This window comes from Ammospiza caudacuta, chromosome Z (genome assembly GCF_027887145.1).
Source record: "Ammospiza caudacuta isolate bAmmCau1 chromosome Z, bAmmCau1.pri, whole genome shotgun sequence".
NCBI classification, from domain to species: domain Eukaryota; kingdom Metazoa; phylum Chordata; class Aves; order Passeriformes; family Passerellidae; genus Ammospiza; species Ammospiza caudacuta.
The window spans coordinates 28,583,759-28,604,436 of record NC_080632.1 but is presented as its reverse complement, the minus strand read 5'-3'; the positions used below and the strand labels follow the sequence as shown (position 1 = coordinate 28,604,436).

At 36.1% G+C, this 20,678-nt stretch overlaps 1 protein-coding gene across 2 annotated transcripts in view; it reads right to left on the bottom strand.

The window, feature by feature from the left end:
* The window catches only part of CNTNAP4 (contactin associated protein family member 4), a 203,242-nt gene that overhangs the window by 56,399 nt on the left and 126,165 nt on the right, over positions 1-20,678 (bottom strand). The window contains exons 4-8 of one of the 2 annotated variants that reach the window (XM_058823339.1): positions 16,975-17,122; positions 9,120-9,323; positions 8,761-8,945; positions 6,935-7,078; positions 4,290-4,551 (exon numbers count right to left, since the gene is read on the bottom strand). In XM_058823339.1, the coding sequence (XP_058679322.1) occupies positions 4,290-4,551; positions 6,935-7,078; positions 8,761-8,945; positions 9,120-9,323; positions 16,975-17,122 (943 nt within the window). The remainder of the gene's footprint in view (positions 1-4,289; positions 4,552-6,934; positions 7,079-8,760; positions 8,946-9,119; positions 9,324-16,974; positions 17,123-20,678) is intronic. The other variant, XM_058823340.1, reaches the window with a different exon arrangement.

Below are 20,678 nucleotides of genomic sequence, written 5' to 3'. Positions count from 1 at the left end.
GCTTAACCACAAACAAACAGGAAAAACAAAGCAATTGATTTTTTTAGTACATAATAACGTAGCTGTTAAACAAGATGTCCATTTATTCTCATTAGTTCTAGCACTTTAAATCTAAGTTTTAAAATTGGGTCTATGGGACGTCTTGCAGAACAATGATACCCAACCTCAGGAACACATGTATAAAATGCAGTGTATATAAATTATTAGGAGATCAGTGAGAAACAAAAAAAAATGTTTAAAGAAAGTAATTTATAGATTAGTCTGAAGTATAACAATGAAATTCCATTATTATTAACATCACTTAAAAGCTGCATGGAAATTAAAAGCTTCATAGAAATAGAGGGTCACAGAACAATCTGAGTAGTAGGGTCCAACTTTTACAAATACTATAATTCAATTTGGTCTCATAATTCAAAACAAGTTAACTTTGTGTTGATTTCTGTTTTTTTTTTAAACCTATGTTATTTCTTTGTGAATATTTGATGTACCACTTGCAAAAGAGGCTACCAATTAAAGACATTAAGCAGTCATTCTGCAAAAGAAAGACAGAACTTACTATGACTTAGTTAGGAAATGATATGCCATTCTCCGCGGTTTTATACGGTTAAAGAAATTCTTAAAAAACATGGGATAATTAATTTAAGACTTGTGCACAAAGAAATATGCTCAGATTTAATTATCAAATATTATGTGTGTGTGTGTGTGTGTGTGTGTGTGTGTGTAAGGTCGTAAGTCCCTACCTGTGGGGGAGCAAATCTTCTGTCCAACCATCCATAATTTAATTACTCAACCTCCAAATGCAGACTTAAATTGCTTCAATGATTGCTACACCAAACGCTTCAAAAACTCAAGGAAAAGTTTCCCATATGGTTTTGTTAGATAAAATTCCTCTCAAAAGAGGATAAGATGATTTTGCTGTAGCTTTTGCCTTCAAAAAGACAAACACAATTCCTCCTTTTAGACTTTATGAATGGGAAGCTTAACCTAGCATGAGAACATTAAATTCTGTTTCAGCATAGAATGTCACAATTTATTTTGGGATGCTAACACTAATATTTTATGTATTGTATTGCAGCTTTGAAATTGAATAAACTGCCCCATGTGCAAGTCTACCTACTGCTGTTAAAGTGCCACCAACATCAGCCAGTCTGTTAAAATGACAGTGCATGGCAACAGTTTCTGTAACATACATCACATAATTGAACAGCAATTGAAATAGCTCCTAAAAACCAAATTCATCACTGCTAACTATATACCACTGACATTCTTACTAAGAAATTGACATTTTCAAATGGTAACCCTAGGGAAATCTCTTGTCATTAAAGTGGTACTCTTTGTGCATTGGTTATTTTAGAAAATAAAAAATACCAGGGCCATACCTATTATCACCCACAGGAACAGGATCAAAGTATTTATGAAAATTTCAACATTATCTGTGGTCATTAGAGGCTTTTAGTCTTTTCCTGAGTTAAAATAATCAATAGTTCAAAATTTTACTCGTAATCATACACCAGTAGAAACATAATGAACTTCACAGGTTCTTTCTCCCCTCCCCTCCCCTCCCCTCCCCTCCCCTCCCCTCCCCTCCCCTCCCCTCCCCTCCCCTCCCCTCCCCTCCCCTCCCCTCCCCTCCCCTCCCCTCCCCTCCCCTCCCCTCCCCTCCCCTCCCCTCCCCTCCCCTCCCCTCCCCTCCCCTCCCCTCCCCTCCCCTCCCCTCCCCTCCCCTCCCCTCCCCTCCCCTCCCCTGAAACTTCCCTGAAACTTCCCTTCCCTGAAACTTCCCTGAAACTTCCCTTCCCTGAAACTTCCCTGTTGGGGAATTTTGCTCAGACATGGCTTGAAGGAAAAAAAGGCCATGAAAATATACAGCTGATGGAAAAGTGGAAGGCAGCTGTAAGCAGCAAATTCTCATGCCTGATCATGTAAACAACAAAATTCTCAGGCACGTTCTCAGGCTTGTTTTTTAATAACAAGTAAATACTCTGTCCTTGGCTGGTATGGGAAAGCAAAAGTGACAAACATGGAGGCCTTGAGAACTGTTCACAACAGGATGAGAAAAAAAGTCTTGGTCTCAATAACAAACCACAAGTATTGAAAACAAAAGGAGGGGTTGATGTGCAATCTGTAACCAATGATGAGCTCGGGTTTTGCAATATGTATGAACTTAATTAACACTGTTATAAAATGGGCATGGTGGATCAATAAATCGGAGTTCGATGCTGATCAGAGGACGGTCGTCTCCCTTCGCTTCTACATTTCCCTTCCCTTCCCTTCCCTTCCCTTCCCTTCCCTTCCCTTCCCTTCCCTTCCCTTCCCTTCCCTTCCCTTCCCTTCCCTTCCCTTCCCTTCCCTTCCCTTCCCTTCCCTTCCCTTCCCTTCCCTTCCCTTCCCTTCCCTTCCCTTCCCTTCCCTTCCCTTCCCTTCCCTTCCCTTCCCTTCCCTTCCCTTCCCTTCCCTTCCCTTCCCTTCCCTTCCCTTCCCTTCCCTTCCCTTTCCTTCCCCCTCAAGAAAGGGAAGGAATTTTCATTTATTAAGAGAATTTAAAGTAAGGAATCAATCAAAGAAACAGGGGCATGGAACAAAGATTAAGGAGACCTCATGTTCAAATCCTGTGGCTGTTTCTCTGTCCTGTTTCATTCTGCTTTGCTCCCTTTGCATTATACTGCCGAATAAGTTTTGAGAAAAATTTAGACAGTTGATTCTTATTTTGTCTTTATACTGATTATAACTAGTTTGGGGCTTTCTCACTTGGTCTTTGTTACATAACTGGAACTAACCTGGCTTCTTTTACACTGATAATATTCTGCTTTGTGAATATAAAATAAAAAATACAGGCTTGTGTATGGATCAGAATGAATCAAAGATCAAGTGATGTTCTGGATATCATAAATGTGTTTTCTGCATCGAAATTCACCATTGCTTCTACAATATATTGCTCCAGCTAGTGGACTCTGGTCGTCTTTGTCCATACAGAAACGACTCCAACCCCAGCCTCAATTTCCTTATATCATAAATTCCTTGTAATCCCTTGTATCCACCTATTCTTTACTGTCTTTTTTCCTGTCTTAGGTCTCATCCTATCACATCACATCATATAATCCATCTACAAGTAAAGGGCAAAATTAAATTTGTTTGCATAAATAATGAGAAGCTCTAAGGTAGCTGTAATCTATGGAATGCAAGAGGATAGTACAATACTGATGACAAGCTGCTAGGTGAAGGTGATGATATTATTACATGGGGACATTACGGGATAGCAGCATTTTATAAGAAGCCTCTGAAGGTGGAGACAACATTTTTCTGTCCTGCTACCATATTTCCTCAAAGACAGAGATTCCTGACTAGGCCAACAGTCTTGATGATCCCACATCAACTGCCAACAGTGCTCAGAAAAACTGAGGACGCTGTTTGTGAAAGACTTACTCCCATTCCTGCCAGGCAGAGAGAAAGTTAAAGCTGGAATCTGCTAAGAATCCCAACTGAATGCTCTCTAACATGACTGCGTATTCACTATAGTAGCTTCATCCTTTTGTCTTGACATATTTGTTTGCCAAGGGTGAAATTACTCATCAGAAGACTAGACTAGGTACTAGCTTTCTGAAAATCTGTTTTACCCTGAGGGATGCCTAGCAGTGCACTACCAAAAGTAGATGATCTAGTCTTGATTCAGTGTTTAACTACAAAAGTGACCTTTTAGCTCTCAGGTATTCATTTTCCTCAAGTTCCCATTTTTAAATCATACACTCCAACTTGCCCTGGTTTTCTGAAATACAATCTGGTATTGGGCATCCACTGCCCCAGATTAATGGATATCTCTGCAATTGAGGACTCTAAAAAATAACAGACATTATATTTATAGTGATGTAAAACTTTATAAAAAAATTGTTACTTGATACCTTTTGAAAGCACAAATGGTGAGAAACATCTTAATGACTTAGCGTGACAGAATAAGAGACTAAATTTCTTACACTTCACAACCGAAAAAGCTGCTTAGATTTGCCAGGTCATACACATGAGCTGTACATACTGTATACGTGTTAAGCTAAGGACTCAATTTTTCAGTCTATATTACTGCAAGTAATTTCTGCTCACTCATGGGGAAAAAAAGAATAGGTATGTTTGTGAGAAAAAAACGCATTTAGAAATAATTGGGTGTAAAATTCCCACAAGTAAAGCAGAGCTGCACAAAAACTAATCGTAAAAATAAGTCAAGAAAGCAAATAAATAACTTTTAATTTTTTTTCTTTTATGCATAGGAGTCTTGTAATTTTTTTCTTCATTTCTGTTACCTGCAGCGATGTCACTCAGTACTCTTCCTGTTTTATGAAGATTGATTTTGACTCTCCCATCACTCAGATATAAGAGGAAACCACCTGAAGACTGGTGCAGTTTACTGGATAACAGAAGTCCTTCCTTGTTCCAAGTGCGAAACTGAAAACTGACAAATACTTCATCTTGCCCTGATGTGCCTCTCAGTGCCAGGAAACTGCTGGAGCTCAGAAATGTCACAGGAACCACCTGTGGCTCTAAACATGAGAAGGACATATTGCCCTAGAAATAAATAAAACAAATATGGCATTAGGAAGAGTCATGAGAATTTCTCCATGGAAACTGCAGAGTTTCAAAACATGGTACATAGTACTTGGATGTATTAGTCTAAAAATTAAACATGAACATCATCAGTTTGAGAAATGTTAATGTCTGATCAGAGTAGACTCATCTGCCTGCACAGAGCGGCAAGGACCTTTGAGGGAATGGTGTAAGATCCTAAATTATGAGGCTGATTTAATGCTACTTCAGGAGTTAGAAAGATCTGCTTTGTTCCTAGCTTGGCTCAGCCTCAGTGAGCATTAGGAACTTGACAAATTCTTCAGTGACAAATAAATACCATGCCACTGACTGCATGTAAACACCTCCATGGGTCTAAATGCTTGGATGCAGAGAAGAACGTTGAGCTGGCACTGATTGTTTAAGATGGTGTTAAATTTACGAAAAAAAAATTCCAAATTAATGCAATTGGAGATGTGCACCAACTCCAGTATTTGTTTTCACAAATAGAAAAATTCCACATATAAACTTTTGCTACTTACAAATGCACAACACATACTTCTTAATTTAAGAGGGAATGTGTTTTCAAGCAGGCTTATATGGACTAGATGATAAGTTTGATTTATGCACCTAGCGCTTGCTTTGTGCTTACCTTTTTCTGAAATAACTGTGTCTTAGGTAAACTTGTGGCTGAATTAATTGAAAAACTCTGAGAGTAACCTGCATCTATACTTGTACTGAGTAATGCAGATAAGAAATCTAGAAAGGGAATAATGAATTTTTTGCATCAGGTGTCAGAGTTAGTTAACACTTTATGGTGCTTGATAGTAGTACACTGTACACTCTGATCTAGTGACTTGCTGACACCATTTGAACTATAATTAATTTGTTCTGGAAAAAGGATTACTAAAGATTAATGTTTTTGGAATTTAAAGTGCACTTAATTTCTGTTCAACACTAAGAAGTTTTAAACTTTTGAGCATACATAAAACTTTGACCACACATGAAGCAGCTTTAAAATCAATTTAAGAAAAATATTCACTAGTCCCTGGTGTGGCAAAGTATTAGAGTTTATGGGTTTTCATTTTCTTCAAGGAAAATAGATAAATAAGTAAAAGCTTCATCTTATGAACTCAGCTGTACAGAAATGAATAGTCAGCTAAACTGACACATAGTGAAAAGATACTCAGCAGATTATAAAAGCCTTGTTAAATGCTAAAAGCTGGCCATTTGCAGATTCCCCCAGTAAAGTGCCCATTTAACAGGGATTCTGGGGTAACAGAGATTCTTTTTATATTATTTATATCATGAAATATCTCCTAAATAGTTTTGAAAGTAGTGCACAACAATTTAGAACATTTGACATGAAAGTAATGAAACTTCCTATTACAGATGATTTCATAGATCCCCTTCCACTAGTCCACACAGAGCCTACTATAACTGCCCATTCCCCAATATTCATAAGCATCATGGAAAGAATACTATGCAGCAGTACAAGCTCACATAATTTTGGAATATTTCAAGTGAATTATACATGGAAAGATATGCCTCTCATTCACTTCTTCTATGACAGAGAGCAAATTTGATTCTTTGTATTTTGAACAGAAATCCAAGTTAAAATATTTGGATCATGAAAGCATTTAATACATTTTTAATTATTCTGAGCTGATTTCCCTGACACCTCTGCATTTCCTTCTACTAAATAAACACATGTTACAGAGATGACCCTTGTTGTACTAGGAAAACAAAAAACAAAACCAACAGCGAAGGACTCAGTAAAATTTCTAGAAAGCCTTTTGTAACACAGAACACATTTGTTACCTTCTCTAAAAGGTAGGAATTTGGATAATATGACTTCTGGCCATATCACAATGAATACATTAAACCCACCAACCTCAACTAAAGGTTTTCAGAAACAGATCAGTATAAACTGAAAAACAGAACTGATCTATCAAAATTTTACCTCTCTGGACAAAGTGAACCAGCGTCCTCAGTAATAAAGAACTTAAAAAATGTACTGCTGGTGTTCTTATTAGTCAGACACATATTCTTATTACTCTGCTACAAAGCCAAAGATTTGATGGTTTCTGATGCATCTTGTTACTCATTGACTTTTGTCACCCAGTTAGAAAGCACACAACAACTGTGGTATCAGACATAGCTAAATATCAGCTAAAGATCTCAAGAATAAAATGCATCCTGCCTTTTCTAACAGGAGGAGTCTACGCAGCATAAAATGAAAAGTAGCCCAACTTGGTAATTACTTTATCTTTCTTTCATTACCTAACATAGATTTTACCAGAAACATGTGCTAACAGGTTGGATTTGAAAGTGGTTGTGATCTTTTTGTCTCTTTTTTATTCTTTCTTAACTATAAATCTCTTACCACAATGTAGATCTGAGATTTATGCCTTCTGGCCAGGTCAATAATGTTCACTCCATTATAATAAATATTTTCAAAACACCCATGAAAGTTCCTGCGTGATAATGTCCCTGATTTTCCAGGCACTGGGATCCCTCCAAAGCTGAGCTTAGAAAGAGAAGAGAAATCAATAATACTATTAAGTAATTTTCTAAGGAAAGAAGTTGACTATACTGTAAGAGTAGAAGTCAAAGACTGGCCTATAATGAATCTGTTACTTGTGTATTTCACTGTATCACATCTACATGCTAAAAGAATAGGCTAACAAAAAAATAGGCTATATCAAGTCCAATGTATGTAGCAAATCATTCTGACATGTTGCATTTTTTTTTCTTCTTCTGATGTATCTGTGTCTTCAATCAGTTTTCAGGGTCCATTTTTTACAGCTGTGAAACCAAGAAGAAGGACAAGGCCAAGTACAAGGAGACTGTGCAAAACAGTGTAAAAAGGGAGAATACAATTAGCAACAATTTCTTTAGCAACTTGACCCTAACTTCTCCACTCTGTGCACACCATAACGACTATAGCAGTAAAGAAGAACATATCAAATTACATTATTCTAGGACAGATTTAAAACAAACTAAAGGAGGCACATTTTCCCTTTCAAAATGCTTAGGCTGTGCAATTACTTTGTATGGTGCTGTAAAATTACTTATTTCAGAGAGAGACTGGAAGATTTAACAAAAATAAAAACCCATTGAGAGCTACTAGATTCAAGAATAGCATTCTGTCTAAATACATCCCCGCCCTAAGGCAAAAGCTGCTAGAAAGCAGTAAAATATTTCAGAAAAGCACTGCCACAATCGTGACCTTAGTTCTTCTCTAGTATATGTTTTAACTCTTTTACACCACCAGCAGTAGGATTCCAGGATAAGTGAACATTTGAGCTCACATATTTCAAAGCTATTCTAGACAACATTGTAAAAACTGACAGTCTAAACTACTAACCTTTTAATTTTTAAAATTTTTAAAACAAATTGCCAACCAGTTACTTTTCCTCTAGCTTTTGGTTTTTTTAAATGAGTATGATCCTCCAAACTTTGACATTATGATTTACATTCAGAAATTCTGAGCAGATATTGAAATAGAATAATGCTGACACAGAACAGCATGACATCTAACTCTAAAATGCTTAAAAATTGGAATGAGTACAATAAAGTCTGCAGGTTCCTGACATTCTGCTCTATCATTCATTGTCTTATCCAACAAACAGTATAGGGCAAACATAAAGCAGCCAGTCATCACATTACAACTGTGAAACAGTGGTATTTTTAACCACAGGCAGGAAAATTTCACAGCACATTGTATCTACTCCTGTTCATTTATTTACTATTTGTGCAAGAAAGATTTTTTCACAGGATAATTTTCAGATCTAACAGAGATTTAGTCTTGATATAAATATTTCTACAACAGTTTTTATGCTGACATTGCAATTTTAATCAAGTTTTATATTCATAACATTAATATTCATTAAATCATAGCACTGAGTTGGGTCTCATTCATTATGTTTACAATATTGTTTATCACACTTGCAGCTCTATTAAAACAAAGGTATTAAAATAATGAATTCTGAGATGAAAAAGATGGTCTTTTGAAAATACTGAGTTGAGTCTAGTGGAAGATTTGTACTCCAAGAACATCTCTTTTTTTTGATTAATTCCCTTAACAGACAGAGAATCCCCAATGTCTTAAGGACTACAAACTTCTTTAAGTTCTGTTTCCTTTGCCTGTTTCAATGCATTTGTATAACAAAGGTAATAAATGTAATAAAGGAAAAGTAATTTTCACACCTCATAATCAAGGTCCAAATAACTGAATTCTCCTTTTGCATGAAAATGATGAGTGTGTTTATCCACTGTAAAGTTTACTTGATTGTTAAAATGCTCAATGAGAACAGAATGCCAGTGTTGATCATCCAAAAGGCTGCCCAGCGTAATATTAATTTGGGCATTAGAAGGATAAGTTTTAGTATCACCTTGAAAGAAGAAAAATAAAAACTATTAATTTCATTGAAAAAATAAAATTATTCAAAAATATACTGCTAGTTTATCATACTTAATACATTAAAATCCACTTAACAGTTTAAGAGAAATTTTAGTCAAATAATGCCTAGTAACTATATTAGACTTTATGAGACTATTGCTGTTACCTAAATTAATGAGTAGGGACAGCTTCCCTTTAGTTAATTCCATGGTGATGTGGTCTCCATTTTGTCCTTTTCTGTGGAGGAGAATTCCATCACTTTGCATTGTCTTAAACTTCAGAGAAATCACATCTTTCAGTGTATTAATGAGTTTTTTTTTTAATGTGTAAATTAGACAACTTTTCCCATCAAAGCCAACCACCTCAGACCCTAGAAGTAAAGAAATGAAAGATAATGTATAATGCTATGTCTAAAAGAAACAGTTGCATGTTACTTCAATATGGTATGAAGTTCCATCACTAACATGTCTAGATCACTTCTGCACAGTAAATTGTACTTTATTTTTTTCCCCGTATATTAAGACTGTTGTGTTTTAATGATGATGGTATAACTAGATAATAAAACCATGTGAGAAGACATCTGGCATCTATTCAACTCTAATAATGTTCTCATATGCTGGTCTTCCTTTTCTTGGAGTTATAAAGTACTTTGACCATTTCTGTTTTTACTTGTACTCTTAGGCTGAAAATCATTATTAATTTATATGCAATTCATTCCAATGAATAAAATCAAAACAAAAAAAAAAGCCAAGGCTGCTGTTGACCTTTGGGAAAGGAAGGAAATAGGGCTAACTGATTTTATCTCAATAGTATAAAAGAATATCCATCAAAATCAGCACAGATTGAACAAGACACACACCGAGGAACTGATAACACTATAAAAAGCTCATAGATAATTCAAGTTCATATGTAATGAAGAAAAAATAATTACCCTTGAAAAATACATTTTTGAAGTGAATGAAGATGTAAGGATACGCAATAAAATATGAAGTTGTTTTTCAACTGACTGGTTGACTTCTTGCAAGTCAAGGGAAACCCATTATCTATTTACTAACTTATATAATTTCATGATAAATATTTCTCCATATCTTCAGCACGGAAATGGAATGAATTCAAATTACCTCTTGTACTTTAGGTTACTAATTTATATTCCATTTTAACAAAGCTCTTGTGAAGTGAATGCAGTTATGTTTTTAAATATAGTTTCTTGATTTTCTTCATATCTTGATAATTAAGAACTCATTTATCAAATGTACAATGAATAAATATGATGTTCTACCTAAACATGAACCTTAGATTTTATTTCATTTTGTCACTGAATGAATGTGGACAGCAAAAGTGTTAATTAATATTGAATTAAAATAAGGAATGTGATGTAGAATAGCTTCAATAAAGACTTCAACAAGACCACTTTTACATTTATATACATCTATCAAACCATCTACTTAGTAGGCAATAGTAACTGTAGGACTGGGAACATATTCTTTTTATTGGGACAGAGTATAAAGAACATTAATATGGCTTTCCAAAATCCCCTATACTATTCCGCAGCAGTGGTTCCTAAGAAGCAATATCTGCTTTGTCAAAATTTGGAAAATAAAGAAAATTAAATTTTGCCCCTGCCCTCATCCCAGGAATTAATGAAGAATGAAAAATTGTTGCAGATGGCAACCAAAATTCTTTTCACAGAATTCTGATTGCCAGGTCTTGTCTTCACCATCCATGAATTACCCTTAGCAATATATTTAGAGGGGTGAGAAAGACAGCTTGGGTGTCCTGCAGGGTTATAAGGATAAATAGAATGTGGGCACATATCCAGATTACCGGAAGATTTTCGTCTCTTATTTACCAACTACTTGCAACCTACTGGACTTCAAAATCCTCTATATGGTTTTCTCAACTGTTGTAAATAAGAAAACAGGTGGACTTGTTTTATGAACACTCATCTTTTGTTTTCACAATTGGCAGTGTCTTCCTTAAATTAATGTGATATAAATCCTAAGTGCACTATGAAAATATCTTTGGAAATCACAAAATGCCCCTGAGAAACTGGAAATTCTGGAGGCCTCACACACCACAGGACCAAGAATCCTAGTGATCCTGAGCAAAAATTTTAGTTGAAATGTCTTTGAAAATTTGTTTTTATCTTTATATAAATTGAAATCAATACTAATGTTCTACAAAGGAAAAAAATAAAAAAAAGCAAATTAAACCAACGCAAACCAACTGGCATTATTCCAGTTATGAAGAGAATATGAAGTCCTTTCTTTGACTGATGTAACTGCAATGCTGACTTAAAGCATTTCAGTCAGGTAGGAAATGCTGAAAAAGCCTCAGTACATCTAGAAATGATAGAAAGAAAACAAAAGGGTTTGATCAGTATCTGCAGTGCTTTTTGTTAGGTATCATAACATACATAACAGACAATTTTTAATGTGAATTATATATTTATTTTCCAGTTATCTATATTCTACTACTTTATACATTTGTCAGTTTCAGATTTAAACCTATCTTTCTGCCCACCAGGGCAAAAAAATCCCCACCTTTTTGTTTCTTTGATTTCTACTTTTAGAATACCAGTTTTTAGAGGATGAAATAAGAGAGTACTGGAATGAAGAGGGGAAACTGTAAGCTAAACACATTCCTAATATCCCTTTTTTTCAGTGACACGACATAGCTTAACCTTAACTGTGTTTTACATGGCTTAATTGTCACAATCTGGCATTTCAGGAACAACACAGGAAATGTCAGTAGAGATTCACTGTTCTCTTTTGTACACACTAAATAGAAAGAACTATCAGGCAGAGGCTTCAGACAGATTTGGGGCTGAGGTTCAGTACAGAGTATTTGCAGCGCAGTGTGCAGTCATGGCACAAGCAGATGTTTTATCAGTTCACATGAAGGCAGGTTTAACACCTCGAGGTAGAAAAAGACAGAAAACAAACTCTCTTTCTTTTCCTTCCTTCCTTCCTTCCTTCCTTCCTTCCTTCCTTCCTTCCTTCCTTCCTTCCTTCCTTCCTTCCTTCCTTCCTTCCTTCCTTCCTTCCTTCCTTCCTTCCTTCCTTCCTTCCTTCCTTCCTTCCTTCCTTCCTTCCTTCCTTCCTTCCTTCCTTCCTTCCTTCCTTCCTTCCTTCCTTCCTTCCTTCCTTCCTTCCTTCCTTCCTTCCTTCCTTCCTTCCTTCCTTCCTTCCTTCCTTCCTTCCTTCCTTCCTTCCTTCCTTCCTTCCTTCCTTCCTTCCTTCCTTCCTTCCTTCCTTCCTTCCTTCCTTCCTTCCTTCCTTCCTTCCTTCCTTCCTTCCTTCCTTCCCTTTCTTCCCTTCCCTTCCCTTCCCTTCCCTTCCCTTCCCTTCCCTTCCCTTCCCTTCCCTTCCCTTCCCTTCCCTTCCCTTCCCTTCCCTTCCCTTCCCTTCCCTTCCCTTCCCTTCCCTTCCCTTCCCTTCCCTTCCCTTCCCTTCCCTTCCCTTCCCTTCCCTGAAACTTCCCTTCCCTTCCCTTCCCTTCCCTGAAACTTCCCTGAAACTTCCCTGAAACTTCCCTGAAACTTCCCTGAAACTTCCCTGAAACTTCCCTGAAACTTCCCTGAAACTTCCCTGAAACTTCCCTGAAACTTCCCTGAAACTTCCCTGAAACTTCCCTTCCCTGAAACTTCCCTTCCCTTCCCTGAAACTTCCCTTCCCTTCCCTGAAACTTCCCTTCCCTTCCCTTCCCTTCCCTTCCCTGAAACTTCCCTGAAACTTCCCTGAAACTTCCCTGAAACTTCCCTGAAACTTCCCTTCCCTTCCCTGAAACTTCCCTTCCCTTCCCTTCCCTGAAACTTCCCTTCCCTGAAACTTCCCTTCCCTTCCCTGAAACTTCCCTTCCCTTCCCTGAAACTTCCCTTCCCTGAAACTTCCCTTCCCTGAAACTTCCCTTCCCTGAAACTTCCCTTCCCTGAAACTTCCCTTCCCTTCCCTTCCCTGAAACTTCCCTTCCCTTCCCTTCCCTGAAACTTCCCTTCCCTTCCCTGAAACTTCCCTTCCCTGAAACTTCCCTTCCCTTCCCTGAAACTTCCCTTCCCTGAAACTTCCCTGAAACTTCCCTGAAACTTCCCTGAAACTTCCCTGAAACTTCCCTGAAACTTCCCTGAAACTTCCCTTCCCTGAAACTTCCCTTCCCTGAAACTTCCCTGAAACTTCCCTTCCCTGAAACTTCCCTGAAACTTCCCTGAAACTTCCCTGAAACTTCCCTGAAACTTCCCTTCCCTGAAATTTCCCTTCCCTTCCCTGAAACTTCCCTGAAACTTCCCTGAAACTTCCCTTCCCTGAAACTTCCCTGAAACTTCCCTGAAACTTCCCTGAAACTTCCCTTCCCTGAAACTTCCCTGAAACTTCCCTGAAACTTCCCTTCCCTGAAACTTCCCTTCCCTGAAACTTCCCTGAAACTTCCCTTCCCTGAAACTTCCCTGAAACTTCCCTGAAACTTCCCTGAAACTTCCCTGAAACTTCCCTTCCCTGAAATTTCCCTTCCCTTCCCTGAAACTTCCCTGAAACTTCCCTGAAACTTCCCTTCCCTGAAACTTCCCTGAAACTTCCCTTCCCTGAAACTTCCCTGAAACTTCCCTGAAACTTCCCTGAAACTTCCCTGAAACTTCCCTTCCCTGAAATTTCCCTTCCCTTCCCTGAAACTTCCCTGAAACTTCCCTGAAACTTCCCTTCCCTGAAACTTCCCTGAAACTTCCCTTCCCTGAAACTTCCCTGAAACTTCCCTGAAACTTCCCTGAAACTTCCCTTCCCTGAAACTTCCCTGAAACTTCCCTGAAACTTCCCTTCCCTGAAACTTCCCTTCCCTGAAACTTCCCTGAAACTTCCCTTCCCTGAAACTTCCCTGAAACTTCCCTGAAACTTCCCTGAAACTTCCCTGAAACTTCCCTGAAACTTCCCTTCCCAGAACTTCCCTTCCTCCCTTTTTCCTTTCTTCCCTTTCTTTCTTTCTTCTCCTTCCTGCCTTCCTTCCTGCCTGCCTGTCTGCCTCCCTCTGCCCTTTTCTTTCTTTAAATGTCTATAGAACATGAGTAAAAAAGGAACTCTTTAAATATTTCATCTAAGTCCATAACTGACTGCCCTTATTTGGCCTTTCTACTCAATAAATGCAGAAACAAAAATTGAAGGGCTTGTCTGCATGCACACTTTACAAACATCTAAAATGTGACAGTCCTTGATCTAAAAAGTAGAAAACAAGTTGCACATAAAAAAACCAAAACAAAACAAAAAATAGAACAAACAAAAAAAAAAAACACAAAAAAACCCCAAAAAACCCCATAATAATCTGCTACATCCTACAGGAAAATACAATGAGTATTACCAAGCCTCACTGAGCCTATAATTAAAGGCTAAACACTATTTCTGAGAATACTAGGCAAAGTTATTCAGAGCAGGCATTTGACTGGAAGACAGCAAATTTGAAGTGGTGTCAAAATTTTCCCTGTAAGTACAACTTCATTAAGACAGTAATGACTTTTTTAGAACATAGAGACATACATTTTTCACATCACTTTATGGCATAGAGAGATCTACACACTGTATTCTCACAAGTTTAGTTTTAGTTCTGAAATTTCTAACAGGTAAGACTGAAGAATGAAATTAGTGCATTTGCACTTGAATACAGAACACAGTTCACATACTTGACAGTAAACAAAAAGAGAGTTGTTTACTCTTAAAATCTAATATGCAGTGAGAGATCCCTGAAGAAAAGGATGAGAAAATGGGAAATGTAAAACACGTGAATCAAAGCTAAAGTAGATATTACTGGCATTTCTACTTTTTTTTTTTTCTGGTCCCACTTCGAAAAGTACAGTCATTCAAAAAGAGCCAGGCATAATTACTGTAACAATAACTGCATATCCTCATTGTGCCTGATAAATGGAGAAAAAGACTGGAGAGAAAGAATTAAGCTTTTATATTTTTAAATAATTTTTAAAACTGTAAATCTATAATGACCTGGTTTGTCTTCAATGGCAACCACTGAATTTACCTAGTAAAGGCACTTGGTAATCAGTAGATGTTAAAAAAAATACATAGATGATAAGAAGACTGCAATTCATTTGGAATGATAGCATTTACAGATAGGAAAAAAAGCATTTCTAGAACACCCATGATCATTAATTCAAATAAAATCTTAACAAACTTTAAAAAAAATTACATATTTTTGATGACATCATGTTCTTCACATACTGTATTACAGTGAATAATGGATCAAGTAAATATTAATTTTAAATTCATCCTAATCTTAGAAGATAACTATAGTTGATTTACTTCTTTTAGCTGTCTATAGGATACATTCTGTGCCACGTATGTAACATGGAAAAAAACATAATCTTCCTCAAAAATAGCTAATGGCCACACAAAAATAATTTATTTCATAACTGCTTATTCTAAATGTTTTCTTTTTTCAGTTGCATGGACACTCTTCTTTATTTGTCCTTTAGACTCACAGAGTTTTCCAGTAGTGGGCAACAAGCATGACACAGAAGAGAGCCATAATATGGATCTTGTAAGAGAAAATTACGATAGTGAATATAGATAAATAAAATCTGACTTTTAGGCATGGTCAAAAGAGATCTCTTCAGTTTGAAAATGTTTGACAGCAAAACTGAGTAAGGATTTAAATGTTATCACATGCAAAAGGCGAAGGACTGTGAAGAAGTAAAGTTGATGACTATCAAGGAATTTTAAAGTGAAGCTTAAAGAGAAGAAAGACTATTCTGCCATCATGTACCTCAGAAATCAGGTCTCAAATAGAAGATTTAGATGAGATTTTAGCTTTGAATGATAAATTCATTTGTCTACCCTCCATTTTTAAACTTTGATTGTTCTGGAACTTAAAAGAGTTGAGGATAAGTTGAATCATAATCATATTTCTCAGTTACTCAGTTTTCAAGGCCATTTTCTCAGATTGTTCTAAGAATCATAAGTCATGTTCCCAGTCTCAAGGCAGCTGTCACTGAGGAATTTTGTGTGAGCCTTTCAGGCTCTTTCTCTGGTATGAGATGTTTGTTTTCTGGGATGAGGAGATTTACCTGATTTCTGAGGTGACCTAATCTCCTGCATCCAGGTTTAAATTTTCAATATCCTTAGTTCATTACCTTTTACCAATTTCAAAAATTCAAGTTTAAGGCAGAAAGGCCAGAGAAATATTTTCCTGATATGCACATAAAGTCAGATAAAAATGCATGGCAATAGAAAACAGTTATATGGAGACCATCCAAAAGAAATCAACCGTACAAAATGTAACTTAAATAAGGAAGTTGAAAAAGAACCCTGAAACAAAAAAAAGAACAAAAGATAAAAGTATGCACAAAAAGCAGTTAAAGAGGTTGCTAAAATAAATTCTGTTTCCATCATGGAGAAAAGATGTGAAGAATAAAAAGCAGTAAAAAACTTAAATAGAGGAATTTTTAAAAAAAATCCATGGATGACAAACTGCAAAAGGAAGATGTCAGGAATATTTACACTGTCCAGCCAATCAATAAAACCACGACACTTACACAATCTACTTTCAAAGGCTTATGTCAGTTATTGAGGGCACAAAAGCTATTCTAAATACATAAAATATATAAAATATAAATACATAAAAAAACTCGGAAGTGTCCTTCAATTTTTTATTTGTGGATCTATCTAGTTGTATTCTTACTCTCTCAGGATCTAGACCATATAGATTTAAAACTGTAAACATTTAGCATAATTTGGCCTTCAGATAAATAGCAAGTATTTTACAACTATGACAAAAAAAAAAAAGGAACAGTTTGCATAAAATCAGGAATTGGATTTTGTCCATACCATTCATTCCAATACAGAAAGTACAGGAAAATAAGCATCACATATTGACAGCTTATGTAGAAATAATGTAGTATGCACATAAACTTATTAATTCAGTTTTATTTGAGATTAAATTCAGCCTTGGAAATCTACTTTCAAATGCAATTTAGGCAGCCAAAGACATTGATGAAGATTAATTTCATTTAGCTGACTCAGAAATAAACTTACTATATGTGCATCCGTACACTTCAATGCGCATTCCAATCCTGCCATTTGGATTCCAGTCCAAAGGCACAAAACGGAGGAATCTTGCTTTAATAGAATGCTGAAGCTTATAGTACACGACACTGTCTGCATTGGTGTTTCCAGAAAACGCCTAGAAAATGAAAAAGAAATCAGCCACATCCACATTGAATACAGAAATATATGGAAGTATCACTGATCTTTTAATTTTATATATTTTACTTCCATTTCATCTGGCAAACAGTCAAGCACAGGAATAAAATACAATTGTCAGTGAATTTTACAGGAACATCAGGACGATTCAATATTGATGATTCCTTTGGATAAGGTGTTAACTAATCTGTGTATTTAGGGCTGATGCCCCATGTAGCAAAGTATTTAACTGCTTCTAAAATTTTAGTGAACGAACCCTGCTAACCCGAACATTCCTGTCAAAAAACACATGGAATATCCTCACATTTCAGTGCATGGCTCTATCGAACACTTTAGCATAAGAAAACTGAGTGATGTCTACAAACTCCTTCTACTGAAAGGCTAAATGGATTTCATTGCAAGCCTATGTTTTAAATGCATAGCATGCTGTTTTTAAAATGGTCTTATATTGACAGATCATGGTAATAAAAGACTTATTTCCAACTAAAGAATCCAAATTGTAAAAAGGATGTGTTTCAGTGTCCTGTTAAAAGAGAAGAATCTTTATTTCAGTTTTTTAACAAGGTGAAAGAAAAAAAATAAACTTTTTTTTACAGTATTTGACTGATAAAACTACTTTCCCATTTTCTTACATAAAAAACCCAGAAATACATAAAAATTTAGAGAAGAAATTTTAAAAAATCTGTAATAATAAGCCATAGCATTCTAAAATCTGGAGAATATTTTCTGATTTCTCTGGGTCGTGTGGTGTTTTTTTGTCATTACCTGTTTTTGGTATGTGAAGCATGAAGAATTTGTTCAGACATTTTGAATACAAATATCTGATGGCTCTCTGAAATATTTAGATGAGCCGTATTTAAAAGATTATACCTTTCTGGCTGTATGAACAGTGCTGTTGCCATAGCTATAAGCCACAGATGTTGCAGCTGGAGAAGTACATAGCAACCAACATCTTTAGGTATGCAGCTTCTCTTTCCATAAGTTTTAGAAACAAAGATGAGCTTCACTGCATTCATTATTTATCTTTCTATACACAGGTTGTTGCACCTTCTCTCTCCTGTAGTAGTAAAATTTCAGTAAATTTTAATCACTAAACTTTGAATGGGGAAAAAAAAAGGAAATTTCATAAAAAGACCCAAAACCAAACCAACCAATCAAAATGAAAATCAAAACAGTTAGTGAATTGGCTTATTTAAGCTAACCTATCGGGCTAGGAATGAGCAATGAGAGTTAGTGAATTTGAATATCCATTTTTAGCTTTATGCTTTGTAATTCCATTAAAACAGTACCTAAAGGTGGAAATATAACAAAAATCAGAGGAAATCTACTATTTGGAGGGTGAGACCCTTCCAGACATCTTGTCCCTTCAAATCCTATTTGCAGTCTGTAACAAATATAACTGCCCATGAAAGCACCAATTAGTTTGTTAACTGAACCAGAAACGGGCCCCAGAAGTTTAAGCACTGCGAGCAAATGAAGTGTTCAGTTAAGATTTAAATTTTGCAAAATTGTTTTTGGAGAGCAGCCACCTCATAAAAATTAATTTGAGTTTTGAAAACAGACTGTATGTGGCTTGATATTTTTGCTGTAGGGTATATTTAGACTGTAGTTTTTTTAATTCAAAATTTGGGTTTTGGCTTCAACAATAACCTAAAAATACTTCAGACTACTTCTTTAACACCATTCAGAATGGCTAGTTTGGAAAACAGTATTTTTTTAATGCAATTTTACAAGGCTTTTATCTGGGAAAACCACGTTTTGCAGTGTATCAATTGTGCTGAGTACTAAATGGGTCTTTATTTCTTGTTTTAAACAGTCTAAAGGTTAAAATAAGTATTTTGATTTTTTTTCAGTCCAAGACCCCTTCAAAAAAAGAGAGGACAAAATCAGCCTGCCTTTTCTCTAGGTTACAGTATTAAAGGTGCACCTGAAACCTATGAAAGTATCCTGTAAGCTTTTTAGAGAAGAATCATATTCAACGTTTCAGACAGTCCTGTCTTTACAGTAGAACACAACTACTGTTTCATGGTCCAATCCAGCAATCTTTAAAACATAGAATTTATAAACACATAATGAGCTTTTTTTCATTCTACCCCTCTCCTTTAGACTGTTCAGACCACTTCACTCTTATGCCAAACTACGTATAGGGAACGTGCCATTACTTTAGATTATCCTCACAACGTACACAGATAGCTAATGATTAAAAAGATGCCATGTGGCATCTTTTAATAGGAATAACACACCTCTATTAATAGGAATAACACACCTAATAATTGCACCTAATAAACACTGTTTAAAATGTTTGCATAAATATTAATAGGGTCATACACTTAACCCAATATAACTGTTTGTCGACTCTTATTAATGTATTTACATCAACTACATATTATACTGATTCCTAATGGCTTGAAAACATACCATCTTCCTTAAAGAACGCAGTTTTTGAAACACTGAAATACTATATTGCAGTTTAGCTGTAAACAGTAACAGGGCCACTTAGCAGCAGAGATATCTATGTAGGTGACACTCCACAACATATGTCATTGCATGAAGTAGAAGCATTCTGGGCTGTACTGAAGCCTGAACTGGGAGCCTGAACTGCTCTCAGACTTGGAGAGTTTAACTGTCCCACTCAATTTCTAATCCAGTAACTTCTTATCTCAAGCTATTTTAACCCTGCTTTGAAGACAGAATTATTCAGTTCATTATGGTGTCAGAAAGCAGAGATGCACTCTGGAGTGGTAGATCTAAGTCCTGTCCATAGGAGGGCATTGGCAAGCTGAGAGTGATTGTGAAGGTAAGCTTGCATCAAGACAAGGTAAAAAAGCTCCTCGGTTTCTCTGAACATCCTCTATGTAGAAAGCACATGTGGGTGTTGACCAGGGATAATATAGGCATCCATTCCCACCATTTTGATTGGTGGGAAAGTTAAAAACTTTCCCACCAATCAAAAATTCTCCCAGAAATCAAACTGTGTAGGACCCACAATTCAGATAATCCAGAGGACATGACCCTTATTTACAAATATAACTTTACTGTATAATATACTAAATAGATGCTGTAAAAAATAATACTAAATAATATGCACAAAGCTTTTACGTGTTGTGTACCCATTGCTGTGAATATATTTATTACAAATATTATTTTTAAAAATGTACATATATAAATAAATATAGGTATACTTGGCTGCAAAGCCCCATGTAGTGATTAATAACAAGTAGTAGAATAGGACCAAACCTGAATAACTTCGTCAGAAGAGAAGTTGTGGTACTAGTGTACCTTAGGATGGGTCTAACTTCATCATGTGGTTTATAAATTCCAGTACCAACCACAGAAAAAATCAGCATGAAGTAACTGGAACTGTTTGTATAAACTACTGCCTTTAAAAATGTTGCAGGATTAACTAATCTCTCCCATTTTCTCCCAATATGTCTAAATCCAAGTTTATATTACAGTTTAAATTATTTATATCTCAGTAATAAAAAGGAGTACCTATTCCAGATAACCTAGTACACAGTACAAGTACACATCAACTG